At 49.7% G+C, this 12,521-nt stretch overlaps 5 protein-coding genes across 5 annotated transcripts; 2 read left to right on the top strand and 3 right to left on the bottom strand.

Annotated features, from left to right (window-relative positions):
* Window positions 1-301: 301 nt before the first annotated feature.
* Window positions 302-3,253, top strand: BKA55DRAFT_499796 (uncharacterized protein; the record flags this gene model as incomplete). The annotated part of the gene is made up of 2 exons (XM_046186684.1): window positions 302-643; window positions 695-3,253. 2 exons carry the CDS (start codon window positions 302-304, stop codon window positions 3,251-3,253), a joined length of 2,901 nt encoding a protein of 966 aa, XP_046055538.1.
* Window positions 3,254-3,845: 592 nt separating this feature from the next.
* Window positions 3,846-6,074, top strand: BKA55DRAFT_556455 (autophagy-related protein 17). The gene is made up of 2 exons (XM_046191706.1): window positions 3,846-4,549; window positions 4,600-6,074. Exons 1-2 carry the CDS (start codon window positions 4,001-4,003, stop codon window positions 5,596-5,598), a joined length of 1,548 nt encoding a protein of 515 aa, XP_046055539.1. The 5' UTR covers window positions 3,846-4,000; the 3' UTR covers window positions 5,599-6,074.
* Window positions 6,075-6,174: 100 nt separating this feature from the next.
* Window positions 6,175-7,188, bottom strand: BKA55DRAFT_733930 (uncharacterized protein). Its single transcript, XM_046201240.1, has 2 exons — window positions 6,868-7,188; window positions 6,175-6,816 (listed from the first exon to the last, which is right to left on the bottom strand). The coding sequence occupies exons 1-2, from the start codon at window positions 7,130-7,132 to the stop codon at window positions 6,308-6,310; spliced, it is 774 nt and encodes a 257-aa protein (XP_046055540.1). The 5' UTR covers window positions 7,133-7,188; the 3' UTR covers window positions 6,175-6,307.
* Window positions 7,189-8,501: 1,313 nt separating this feature from the next.
* BKA55DRAFT_685001 (S-adenosyl-L-methionine-dependent methyltransferase) lies at window positions 8,502-9,595 on the bottom strand (the record flags this gene model as incomplete). The annotated part of the gene is made up of 2 exons (XM_046198728.1): window positions 8,502-8,553; window positions 8,607-9,595. 2 exons carry the CDS (start codon window positions 9,593-9,595, stop codon window positions 8,502-8,504), a joined length of 1,041 nt encoding a protein of 346 aa, XP_046055541.1.
* A 1,209-nt stretch (window positions 9,596-10,804) lies between these two features.
* BKA55DRAFT_501512 (uncharacterized protein) lies at window positions 10,805-12,037 on the bottom strand (the record flags this gene model as incomplete). Its single annotated transcript, XM_046186841.1, has 1 exon — window positions 10,805-12,037. The coding sequence occupies one exon, from the start codon at window positions 12,035-12,037 to the stop codon at window positions 10,805-10,807; it is 1,233 nt and encodes a 410-aa protein (XP_046055542.1).
* Window positions 12,038-12,521: the final 484 nt, after the last annotated feature.

The raw sequence follows: 12,521 nt of genomic DNA on the forward strand, positions 1-12,521 counted from the left end.
GTGCGGCAGTGAATAGCATTCCCATTTCCTCGCTCGAATCTTGTCATATATAGACCCCTTCTTTCCTCCGACCTCGGTTTCGTCCTTTTCTTTTCGATTTCCTTTCAGTTCTTAACGGGATATTGGTTCCTTGCCATACCTTCTCAATCTCTTATACTCTCGAAGGGTGTACCATCTGGTCTTGCGGCTCAACAAGATACGCCCAACCCACCTTACACCGTACCATCCTCACTCAAGATAGCAAATCTACTCCTTGGGAGGCCATTCTTTCTTTAATCTACTATATATCATATTCATCACAATGCACGGTTACAGCTCATCAGAAGAGTCCGACGACCCTCGTCGGCCTCGGGCGCAACCTGCCACCACCAACAACAACGACCAGAAGAAGAAGAAAAAGAAGAAGCTCCCACCTCAAAAGTCCATCAACCGCATTTGGAAGAAGTTCTCTAAGCGCAAGTTTCACAAGGCTCTCGCCGTCCTTCCATTCGACCCCGTGCAACCTCCAGCTACCTACCATTCCAACGAGCTCTTATCGGCCGGTTACGAGCGAGCCGCTGAGGAATGTCGACGAAAGGTTGAGAAGATCATCAAAGAATGCAAGCGAGTGAATATGCGATATCGAGATCCTGGTTGGGATTTAGTGAGTTTGTCGTTGTAGTTCGCATGAATTTGACACTAATGCATTTACTAGGATTGGGATCTCAAGTATGAGAAGGGTCACTGCTTGAATAACCTGGGATCGCAAAAGTTTGAACTCAACAGGACAACGCTGCTCAGCTCAAAGGCGGCTGTTCCCAAGGCCGTCAAGCGCGTGCACGAGATCTTTGAGAATCCCACCTTCATGAAAGATGTTAGTGGTGGTGACGTCAAGCAGGGAAGTCTAGGTGACTGCTGGATCATGGCTGGCCTAACGGCCCTCGCCAACGTTCCAGGAGGTCTACAGCGGATCTGCGTTGCCCATGACACAAAGATCGGCATTTACGGATTTGTCTTTTATCGTGATGGCGAATGGATCTACTCCATCATCGACGATAAACTCTATCTCAAGTCCCCATTGTGGGATTCCCCCTCCATGCAGAGAGATCTTCTGCAGCAGATCGATCGTGAGGATAACGAGAACGTTTATCGCAAGACGTATCAGACTGGCTCTAAGTCGCTTTTCTTTGCTCAGTGCAGAGATCAGAATGAGACTTGGGTCCCTCTCTTCGAGAAGGCCTACGCCAAGGCTCATGGTGACTATGCGTCATTGGCGGGTGGCTGGATTGGTGAGGGTGTTGAAGATCTCTCTGGTGGAGTTACTACCGAGCTCTTGACGTCTGACATTCTCGATATCGACGAATTCTGGGATAAGGAGATGTCACGAGTCAACGATGAGTTTCTCTTTGGCGCCTCCACTGGTCTTCTTGAGCACGGCTACGGTGAGCGCAATGGTATCTCCGAAGGACACGCCTACGTCGTCATGGAGGCTCGTACTCTAAAGTCTGGCCAGCGTTTGGTCAAGCTTCGCAACCCTTGGGGCAAGGTCCGAAAGGGTATTTGGGAGGGAGCTTGGAGTGATGGGTCCAAGGAGTGGACTACTGAGGTGCAGGAGGAGATGGACCACAAGTTCGGCAGCGACTCTGTTTTCTGGATTTCTTACGAGGATCTCATTCGGAAATATTCTCACTTCGACCGTACTCGACTCTTCCGCGATCGCGACTGGCGATGCTGCCAGCGCTGGATTGGTGTTGATGTCCCGTGGAAAGCGGCTTACCATGAGAAGTTCCACATCAAGTTGACCCAGGATTCTCCTCTTGTTCTGGTTCTTTCACAGCTTGATGGTCGATACTTCAAGGGTCTCCATGGGCAGTACTCCTTCCGTCTGCACTTCCGACTTCACTACGAGGATAGTCCTAATGCCGAGGACTACATTGTCCGATCTCACGGCAACTATCTCATGGAGCGTTCTGTTTCTGTTGAGTTGCCTGATCTTCCTGCTGGCAACTATGTTGTCTACCTCAAGGTCACTGGCGAGCGAGACTCTAATGCTCAGTCTGTTGAGCAGGTCGTCAAGCGCGAGGCTGCTGATAGGACTGAGAACGAGAAGCTTGCTCAAGTTGGCTACGCCTACGATCTAGCTCATAGCAAGGCTTGGGATCACATGGACAAGGTGACCAAGCTTCGTCAGAAGAAGGATCAGCAAAAGGCTTCTGCCTGTCGTCAGAAGGAACGTCGCCGAATGTGGGAGAAGCGCTCCACTAACCGCGACGTTACCAAGCAACAGAGCAAGAAGAACCTGGACAAGAGAAAGCGTCGTCGCGCAGAGTGGGAGGCTGAGCAGAATCGTCTCGATGAGGAGTTTAACGTCAAGGTCAAGGCTGAGCGCGAGCAGATGAAGAAGGAGAGGCTTGCTAAGGCTGAAGCGGAGAAGGCTGCTGAAGCTGAGAAGAGAGCTCAAGAGGCTGATGACGAGGCTTTGAGCAAGAAGGCTGAGGAGATCAAGATTTCAGATGACAAGGATGAGCCTGTTGTCGTTGATGAGCATCACAAGGATCATGACGATGCGGTTATTTCTGTCTCGACTGGATCGCCTCACTTGACTCCCAAGTCTATGGACTCAACCGCCGAGGGTGCGGAAGAGAGGCAGGAAGTTCCACCAGTCAGTGGAGGACCTCCCGCTCCCGTCGAGGAAGAAGAGCCTCTTCCCATCCGCCCTCGACCAGCCTACGACTCCGCAGGCGAGTCATCCGACTCTCCCGTCGAAGACTGGGAAGCTCTTTACAGCAGCGACGACATGGCCCGCAAGCCTCGCCTCACCCAAGCTGGCCAAGCCGCCGCCCAAGACGACTACGATTCGGAGGAAGAAAAGATGCCCGAGCCCTGGAACGCCATCTGCATCGTCGGCGTGCGCGTGTACTCCAAAGACGAGAATCTCGAGCTGCGCACCGTCATGGAAGGCGGTGAGCTTCTAGAGGGCGGCATGGGTTCCAAGGGCGCCGCAGATCTCGACAACGCTCAGTCCAACGCGGGCGGTGGACGAGCCGACGACAAAGATGCTTCCAAGACGAAGCAAGATGACGACAGGTCGTATCCCCCTGTCATCCGCAAAGATGGTAAATACGTGGAAGATGAGAATACCTCTGGGGAGAAGTATTCTTCTATTCAGAGCTATTTCCACATTGACTCTGCTTTTACAACGAGGGTTAATTCTCCAGCACCGACACCTTATGAGCATGATCGGAGGTTGGAGTTCCCTCCTGCCAGCCGATAAGGCTTGATTATGGAATTTTGTTTGAGATTAAGAGAGCGCATTAGAGATTCTAGAATGATCATGACTCGAGGGTATACGGTATCGAGATGATTTAGATTATAGGTTAATATTTGATGCTTTGGGAATAGGATGGATGGAGGATAGGCGCAGGTGTTGGGATTCTTTCAGGATTGATGACATGAACTTTTTTAGCCGATATCAAGAATGTTTTGAACAATGAATTACAATTGCAAACAAACAACCTTACGTTTCTACACGGTTGTGAAATTATGCCATTTTGAGTCGATTGATGTGAGACTTGCGACAAAGTAACACAAATGGCGGCATCAGCCTTTCCACGTGCAAACAAAAAACAGGAATGGAAATTCCACGTTCCAGGTCCCAAACAGAAAGACAAACTGCAGGTCCTGAGACACATGAGACAGCCTATAGCGATTCGCTAAACCTGCCTAGACCCGCTGGGTTAGTCCCTGAAATCACGAGTCAGCTCCTGTAACCGAGCTTTTTGGAGGCGTCAGCTGCCTAGAGTGTGTGGAGCCTTCATGGAAAGTGGGTGCGATAACGGAAGCTTATCGCACCCAAGTTCCGTCATCGTCAAGCTCCCCGTCCCGTCCGTCTCTCTTTAACTTTCTTCTTTTCATCTCGTGTAATTATTACCACTTATTTTTCTTGTATCATCTATTACCATCGCTCCCATCATGTAGTCATGAGTGAATACTAGTATCTAACATTTACATCACATTCATCATGGCATCTTCTTCTTCTAAAAGCTCTTTGCGCCGTAGTCATGGCGACTCATCCGGAGCCTCGTCTGGACATTCGCATCCACGATCAGCAACACAATCTCGACTTTCCACCTCGTCGTCCATCGATATCGACACTCTCGTTAACCACCTCCTCGTCGCAAAACGATCGCTTTCTTCTATGACACTTGTTCTTCGTGCGAATGAGATCGCGAATGATGCTAGGCAGTCACATGATGATGTATCCATCCTAGCTGCGCAAGCGGGCTTTCTTCGAACTTCTATACTCGATCAGACTGCGATACTTGTAAGAACAAGGAGGAGCTTGCAAAGCACTTATGAGTGGGGAAAGAAGGACTTCCGAAAGCTTGTCAAGTCGATGGACTTGGTCGACGGGCAGCTTGATCATACTATGGAGATGCTGCGTGAGACTGGGGTCGAAAGTGTTTTCAGACCTCAGGGTGAAGAGAGACGAAGTCTTCTTGACTTTATCGATGAAGGAGGCGTGGATGGAGTGCGCGAGGCGATGAAGCAAAGCATCCAGGAGCTACAGGTAAGCTTCCCAACTGAAGCTATCGCCAATCATCCACTGACAAAGACAAGGCTATTCAGCAATCTTTTGATGGGGATCTACTCCGTTTCGATAACGATATCCGGAACCTGAAGAAGGTGGTCGCCGATACGCCGAGCATACAGGATATACCACAGGGCAATAATCCATCGACCGGCGAGATCCTCGAGAGTCTAGTCGATCATTCAGCCAACATGGCTCAGCTCCTCGCATCGCTGACCCATCACTTCGATATGTGCGTCACCGCGATCCGAACGACCGAAGGCGGCGTAGCTCTCGCTCGCCGTAGAGCTGCCGAGGCTACACAGTCCCAAGGAAACGACGGGGTCTCCATTTCAGGCGTCATCGCCGAACAAGAGTCTAATGTGTCCGACCTCGAACCCAAAACGGCGAAAGACCGAGCTGAGATGTTAAAAGTCGTCGTGCAAGACGCACGCGAGGTTGACGACGTAGTACAGGAAATACAAGAGCGCCTCACGGCAATGGAGCAGGATTACACAGTGCTGCAGGAACAGCATGATATTTCGAAGCAGGCCTACACGGGCATGCTACAGGCATATGCCATCTTGGGCGATATTGGCGATCGACTCGCAGATTACCTCGCCGCCGAGGGAGACTTTAAAACACAATGGGATATGGAGAAGGAAAGCGTCTTTGCCAAACTACAGGAGATGCAGCAACTCAAGGACTTCTACGAACGCTACGCGAGTGCGTACGACAGTCTAATTCTCGAGGTCGAGCGCCGTCGCGCAGTAGACGATCGCGTGCGCAGCATCTGGCGCAAGGCACAAGAAAACGTTGATAAGCTCCTCTACACAGATCGCCTATCGCGCGAGGCGTTCCGACAGGATGTAGGCGAGTTTCTGCCGACGGATTTATGGGCAGGTATGCAAGGTTCCGCGAAGAAGTGGACTGTTGTGAAGGATGGTGAGGATGAGGGAGAGGGAGAAGTGCAGCCGCTGAGGAGGAGTGTTGTTGAGGCGGCGAAGGAGAGACTTGCGAGGGCGGGGGAGAGACGGGGAGTGAGATGATGGTGATGGGATAGATATGTACGATTGGTATTAGTAGCTGGGACGGCGTTTGGATAGGGTGGTTATCTGGTTCTTGGGAATAATACTCCACATATTGCTATTGCTTCAAGTTTGGATTCATCTGATGTCTGTGGTGTTTTGATGGAGATGTAGCAAGATAACGCAGTAGCTCTTAGTATTCCTTGCTGTACTTGCGCAGAAGGTAGGGTGCCCTGATAAATAATCATTCTGGTTTTCAAACGATAGACATTTGTGACGGCTCAACGGTAGCTAATTTAGTTGCAGCTATAAGAAGTTGTGAGGCGTGTTGCTTTGATACTAAATACTTTTATGATATCCGGGTTATCTCCAGAGAATCGTGCACGGGCTATAACCACAGTGGGCTATCTTTGTGACCCATGCGTAGATCTTGGAGAAGATGCATATTGGTTTGGTGAGTGATGCAGGTTGTTTTGTTTTTCTTAGGTGGAGACAGGTCACCGAGTTTCTTTTATTGTAATCTTCACTTAAATTACAAAACCATAAGTTCTCGTGACAAAATAAATTAAGTGAGGGCTATGCTAAGATCTTAAAATGCTATGTAGTTATTTTCGTAAAGATCGTGATGATTCAGTAGTTCTCCATCCATGTTGCTGTCATTATTCCGGCCGTTTCTCGTTACACACATAAGAGCCTAAAAGAAAATGAATTTGCGCCGTGATTAATTCCGTTATCTCAGGTCTTCTTTTGGACTGTTAAAACAATCTCCAGAGCTACATGCAGTATCTGAGTCAAGATCATCGGGTTTGATGGATGATAAGAACTCTGTCACTGAGCTCATGATGAAGGCTTGAAGATCGTCTTCATCGGTAGGAACCATGTCTGAGAAAATGGGCTTCAGCTTGTGATATATGTCTGAAGTGATATCTGGGTTGATTGTGACGATGTTGCTAAGTACATCGGCGAACATGTGAGTTGCTCGAGACATGGAGCGAGCTCCTGTTCCTCCAAGTGTGTTGACGGAGTCTTTGACTGTGTTGTGTAACTCCTTTGTGATGGTGTAGACATGGCGGATAAGATTTTGGCTATCTTCCTGGGTGAGATCAAGAGTAGGAGTCCTGTCAAGAATGGAGACTGTTCGGGACAGTGTTGCTCTGATGCTGTTCATCTTGCGGACTACTTTATGTACAGCCTTGTCTTTCGACAGCTTTTCATTTTGAGTAGCCTCAACAGCAGACTCTGGCATAATTATTAGCAACGGGACTGTGAATGTGGGCATGTTGTTCGTACCGATGTCATCACACCTGTTCTTGATCTTCCCAGCAACGCGATCTACCAAGCTGACCAAGTTCAAACTCTTGCGGCTGATTGAGCGCTTGACGCGAGATGCAGGCTCTTTCTTTGATGTAGCGGCAGTGACGCCTATGCGAGGAGTGGCATAGTCGAGCAGTCGACGAGCCTCAAGTGTCTCATCTCTGACGGTGACTGTCTTGAACACAGGGGCAGCCAAGACACCAGTGAAGAGTGTCACTGTGAGGAAGATTTCCAACTTCATTATGAGCAGTAATAAGAAACTGTGAAGAAAAATTAGAAGACGAAGGAGAAGAGCTGCCGGAGCTGATGAGTCCTTGGCACTGAGAGGACATCACAGCCTTATACTCTCTCGAACAAGGTCTCAGGTACATCATTGAACGCCGATCCTATCCTCCTTCTACAGAAATAAAAGGCTTAACTCTAGTGATCGCTAGAGAGCGGGAGGATCTGCAAGTTCCTGAGGCAAAACCTTAGATTGGGCTGTAACATTCCCCCTGCGTTCGAGGAGAAAGAAAAACACCGGGCCTGCTCACGCCAAAAGCTGCAGGTCTGGAGCTGGGTGTTTTCTTTCCGGCCAAGCCTTCTCCTCGTACAAAAGATCTTGGCTGTAGATCGGAGAGTTTGGTGTAACGCAGTCTTGAGTTTTCGCTGAGCGGTCTGGTATTGACGAGGAGATGGCGATCGCTGCGATCCATGGCTAGAGATGTGGTTCTTGTTGGAGTTTGAACTGAAGAGCATGACAGTAGTATTTTAGATTGGTGAAGACTGATACCCCATGAATATCTACTGTATCATCAAATCACTCCGCCTCCAGGGGGTCTGCTGAAGATCCTGATCGCATTATGATTACATTCATCATCCCCAAAAGCAGCTGAACTGATCGAACTCCCACTATCATCTGCCAAGTCCCATCAATCCCTACTAGCCATGATAGATAACCGTATTTTCACATTCCCACCCCTGTATTAACATCGCAGATCTGAAAAAGCCAATTACCGGATTAGTTAACCCCCAACTCGATAAGCTTCTCCCTGAGACAGCCAACATTCCTCCCCGTCATGTTCCCCCTAGCCCCCTTTCACTCTGCACACTCATTGCCGTCTAGGCATTTCGTGTTCAGCCGCTATAGTTTAAAATTGAATCATAGATCTCGGTTGTCTCGGCAGGAAGTGAGCTGTCAGTTCGTTGCTGAAGATGAGGCTTGATTAAATGACTGCTTTCGGAATGGTGGGCGGATGGTGGACGGGAAGTGAGGAGCCACCATCTGTCGTGGACAAAAGAAGCTTAGGTATCTTTATGGTCGGGAACTGGATACAGCTTAACTTTGACGGCAATAGGGACTTCGTGGTTAAGCATGTTCATAATTCTGTAGGGCGCGGATGAGGTTGAAGATAGATGATTGACTGTTGTTCAGCATCGTGAGCCATTCCCCTCCATCAAGCAGTCTCAAGTCACACTGCAGAGAGTGTAGTCTACTGTTGTATTCTTCTTCCCACGGACTTTCGAAAGGACAGCGGTCCATATTCTTATCTCTCTGATGCCGGCCAAGATTTCTCAATGGATTTGTACATCAGAGGAGCAGATCTCTTCAATCCTGACCTTAAAGGCGTCTAGTCCGTCGTCGTCTCATCACCAAATGGTTTTCGTCCATATACAATCGTCCTATAAATCGTCAGCAAAACCACGTTCGCTCCTACAATAAGGGCACAACTCACGTCTCAACCCATGCACATTTACTCTTATCCCTCATCTCCTTACGATACTGCCCCAACAACACTTCGACCTCCTCTCTGTACCACCCAAGCAGATCCATGAGCAGTAAATTCGCATACCCTTCGACACTCTGCTCTAGCGCCTTTTGGAATAGTTCTCCGGCTTGTCTTAGCTTTGGGTCGCTGGGCCATGAGTGCATGGGCGCTTTGATCTTCTTCTCGGCAATGTCGACGAAGCCTGCTGCTCTGAGATTGTCACGCATCGTGTGGCCTTTGCAGATGTCGAATGAACGGCCCATTTGCTCACCGGCGCGGTAGAATGCGTCTGCCCAGACGTTGAAGACGTGCTCGGGAGGCAGCTTGACGTGATCGGACTGGATCTTGACGTCCATTTCTAGATCTTGGATCCAGCCTCCTGGTGCAAGGTGGGTATATGCTTTGCTATACAGATCGACCCAGTCGGGAACACTGCCGTACATGGCGCGAATGTGAATAAAGTCGAAATGATCCTCAGGCCACGCCCAGTGGAGCAGACAATCGTCAATGACGAACTTGACGTTTGGAGGAACCACGACTGGTTGAATAGGACTTAGATCAGTGCCTGTAACTTCAGCCTCTGGGTGTTCATCTCCAAAGTCGATTGCCCAGATCCCCGTCCCCGTGCCGATATCCAACACACGTTTCGGTTGGTCTTGAATAGGCGCAAGAAACAATTCCTCGCCGAGTGTAAAGAACAGTGCGGCATGAGTGAGATCCAGACCCTCATTCTGCTGCTCATCATTAGGCGCCCAATACTCAGTCGACTGAATATTCTCATATGTCCGTCCGTAACGCTTTCGGTACGCAAGAATACTGCTGGTTATCGACACCGTCGACATACCCTCAGGGCTCGACTCGCCATCCTCGTCATCAATCAAATTAGCCAGAACCCGCTCGTGTGGTTCAATTTCCGGTGACGCAGACTCGGAATACGTCAAAGGTGGTGGTCCCATTGTGTTGGTGGCTTGCTCAACGCACGTTTTTTCCCTGCCGGTATATTAAGTTAGATTAAAATAAGAAGGGAGAAAAAGGACTCAGATTGTTCAGTGGTTGGGCACTGCTTGTTCTTTTAGGTACATCATGCAGAGATGATCCAACCACGTAGCAATGATTCACGATGCCCCGCAGGGATCTGAGTCTGAGACCAGATGATGTGTCTCATTTTCAGAAGCACGATGAAGTGTTCGTCACAGCCTCACAGGGATACCACAGACATACAGGTGCAGGGATGAGTAATTAACCATGGTAAGGTACAGTATTGATGCCATGAAATGACGCAAGTTTGGTTCAAGACGTTCGTATCATGGATCGAAGACTGCTTCGCTGTTACTCTGCTACTAATGACGATCATTCTCCAGGAGATCAATTAATCCTCTGAGGGCTAGAAACAGGGAGTCGGGACTAAGGTTCAGCTGAAAGCCCTCCAAAAGCAATGTTACCAGGCAGCAGTCTCACTTTTCTTCCAATCTTTGTGAATTACTTGAGCCACTCCAATCAGATGGAGGAAATGCCTAAGCGGTGCATAAGCCACAGAACACCAAGAAAGGTCATGATACACTGCAGCAATGTGCAAGGCGGGAGTCAAGCTTCCCTACGTACGTGGAGGCCCACCAATTGTGTAAAACAAGAGAAGCAGGCTGCCAAAAATAAGCTGCTGTGAGCAAGTTGTTGGGACGGATGCTCATGTACGTAACGCAAACATTCCTTTGACCTTGGAAGGATTGGATGCATCAATAGCCTCGACTAGTGATTTTAATTCAAAGCAATTGGCATATTAACAATAGCAAAAGACCGCGGGCTTACCTCTACCTTGAGATAAAAATCACTTCAAGTGTACCCGCTAAAGAGCTCCGGGGTATAGCGCTCAGCCCAAGACATTTGGAGTTGAGCTCCGGTGTCTCAGCCCCGTACCGGGCCGTGTTAATTGCCTATTCAGGCAAGTCACTCAACACCTCCACGAACCAACCACTTCATAACCAGCTTAATTCTTCAACGTATAACTTCACCGAAAAGAACGAAACAGATTCCTCAAATATCTCACATTGAATACCCCCACAGGAGGCTACCCATAAGTAATTATCTACATCAAATGAATAATATATACCCCTCCAAAACAAACAACAGCCCCAAAGAATCTTATACACACACATCACCACTTACACTCAAGCAGTGCAAGCAGGAGCGTCAGCAGTGACGGTGACGTAGTGGGTCTCAGCAGCAACAGTAACATATGAAGTCACGACAGTGTTGCTACCAGCATTGTTGTAGTTGTTGCCACCAGCGTTATTGTTGTTGTTGGTGCCCTTGGAGCCGGATCCAGTCTTGTCAGATGAGCTCTTTCCAGTGGGCTTAGGCACGGGGTAAGCGTTGTTCTGAGTCTTAGTAACTGCGGCTGTGTTAGCGGCTGCGGAAATTCCTTGGGCCTTGTTGCTGGGTGTCGCGGGCTGGGTGTCGTACTCATCACCATCGTCGGCAGGGCACTCCTCATCATCATCACCGGTCTCGGGCTCCTCATCGCAGTCCTCGTCATCACCAGTCTCAGGCTCAGCGGCAGCAGAGGGGGTGGGCTCATCCTCGTCGTCACAGTCCTCATCGTCACCCTCGTCAACGGGCTCATCGTCATCGCAGTCCTCGTCGTCGCCGGCATCAGGGGCAGCAGTGGGCTCGGGAACGGCGGTGGTCACACTCTCGAAGATGGGGCCGAGGGCGGAAGAAGTAACAGCGACGGCCTCGAGAGTGGTGGCGGGCTTCTCAGCGGCAGGGGCGGAGGTAGCAACGGGGGCAGAGTCAGCGGAAGAAGGCTTGGTGGCACCAGAGCCGGAACCAGAGCCAGAGCCACCGACGACAAAGTCAACGCAAGACTCGTAGGTCTGGTCGATATCAGGAGCATCCCAGAACCACTGGAGAACACAGTCTCCAGCCTTGGTGCACTCACCACCCAAGCTCTCGGGAAGAGTGACGCTAAAGGCAGTGTTGTTGGGGTTAAGACCCGCGTTGGCAGCATAGTTCTCAAACTCGATAAGAGGCTCTCCAATCATCTTATCAGTGGAGGTCTTGACAACGGAGACGTTGGCGTAACCAGTGTGAGGAGCAGCAATGTTGACGTCAAAGTCAATCTTCTCACCGAGCTTGTAGCTCTGAACATTGTCCTTGTTGTCGTCGAACTGGAAACCCTTGCACAGCCAGAGGTTGCAGTCCTTGGCGTCAAAGTTGGATCCGACGACCTGCTTGATGCCCTGGACGTTGCCGTTGATGTCAGCCGACTGCTGGTAGAATGGCTGCTCACCGCAAGCAGCCTTGAAGGCGTTGCCGGGCTTGCGGGGAGGAGGAGACTTGACGAAGCCGTGGGCGGCGACGAGGGGGAGAAGAGTAAGAAGGGCGGCAGCGTTCTTCATTTTGGCGGTAAGTTTTATGCAAATAAAAAACAGTTTGGGTAGTTTTTGAATTGATTCGTGAGAGTCTCTAGGACCAGATGTAAGTTTGTTAAAGAGTGGTTGTGAATTGAACGGCCGTCAAGGCTCTGAACGAAAGTGAATATTGGAATGAAAGTGAAGTACAAAAAAGTACAAGAAAAAAGAATGGCGAATCTGGTCCTTCGAGGTCCGTGAAAGAATAGAGGTTGAGGAGAGGAGAATCGAGGAAAAAAGAGAGGGTGATCAAGTTGGATATATACTCAAGACAAGGCTCGGCGGATGACTTCTACACAGGGTTTAGCGATGGGGATCTGATACTCGGCGTCTGAGGCGAGGCGGTGGACCGTGGGCCTCGCTCCGTAGTCAATCTCGTTGATGTTAGTGATCCTTGTCGTTGAGTGTAAGTCGGACGGGGGGTGGTTGACGGCGGCAATGAGTGATGCTGGGGTTTAAGCTACAAGCGCCG

Source organism: Fusarium redolens (genome assembly GCF_020744475.1).
Source record: "Fusarium redolens strain MPI-CAGE-AT-0023 chromosome Unknown BKA55scaffold_2, whole genome shotgun sequence".
In the NCBI taxonomy this organism is placed as follows: domain Eukaryota; kingdom Fungi; phylum Ascomycota; class Sordariomycetes; order Hypocreales; family Nectriaceae; genus Fusarium; species Fusarium redolens.

Excerpts from the sequence above, each read along its gene's own strand:
- BKA55DRAFT_556455 (XM_046191706.1), top strand. The coding sequence starts at position 4,001 with ATGGCATCTTCTTCTTCTAAAAGCTCTTTGCGCCGTAGTCATGGCGAC. Across the intron at positions 4,550-4,599 it reads AAAGCATCCAGGAGCTACAG|GCTATTCAGCAATCTTTTGA; the intron begins GTAAGCTTCCCA and ends GACAAAGACAAG.
- BKA55DRAFT_733930 (XM_046201240.1), bottom strand. The coding sequence starts at position 7,132 with ATGAAGTTGGAAATCTTCCTCACAGTGACACTCTTCACTGGTGTCTTG. Across the intron at positions 6,817-6,867 it reads GAACAGGTGTGATGACATCG|AGTCTGCTGTTGAGGCTACT; the intron begins GTACGAACAACA and ends TAATTATGCCAG.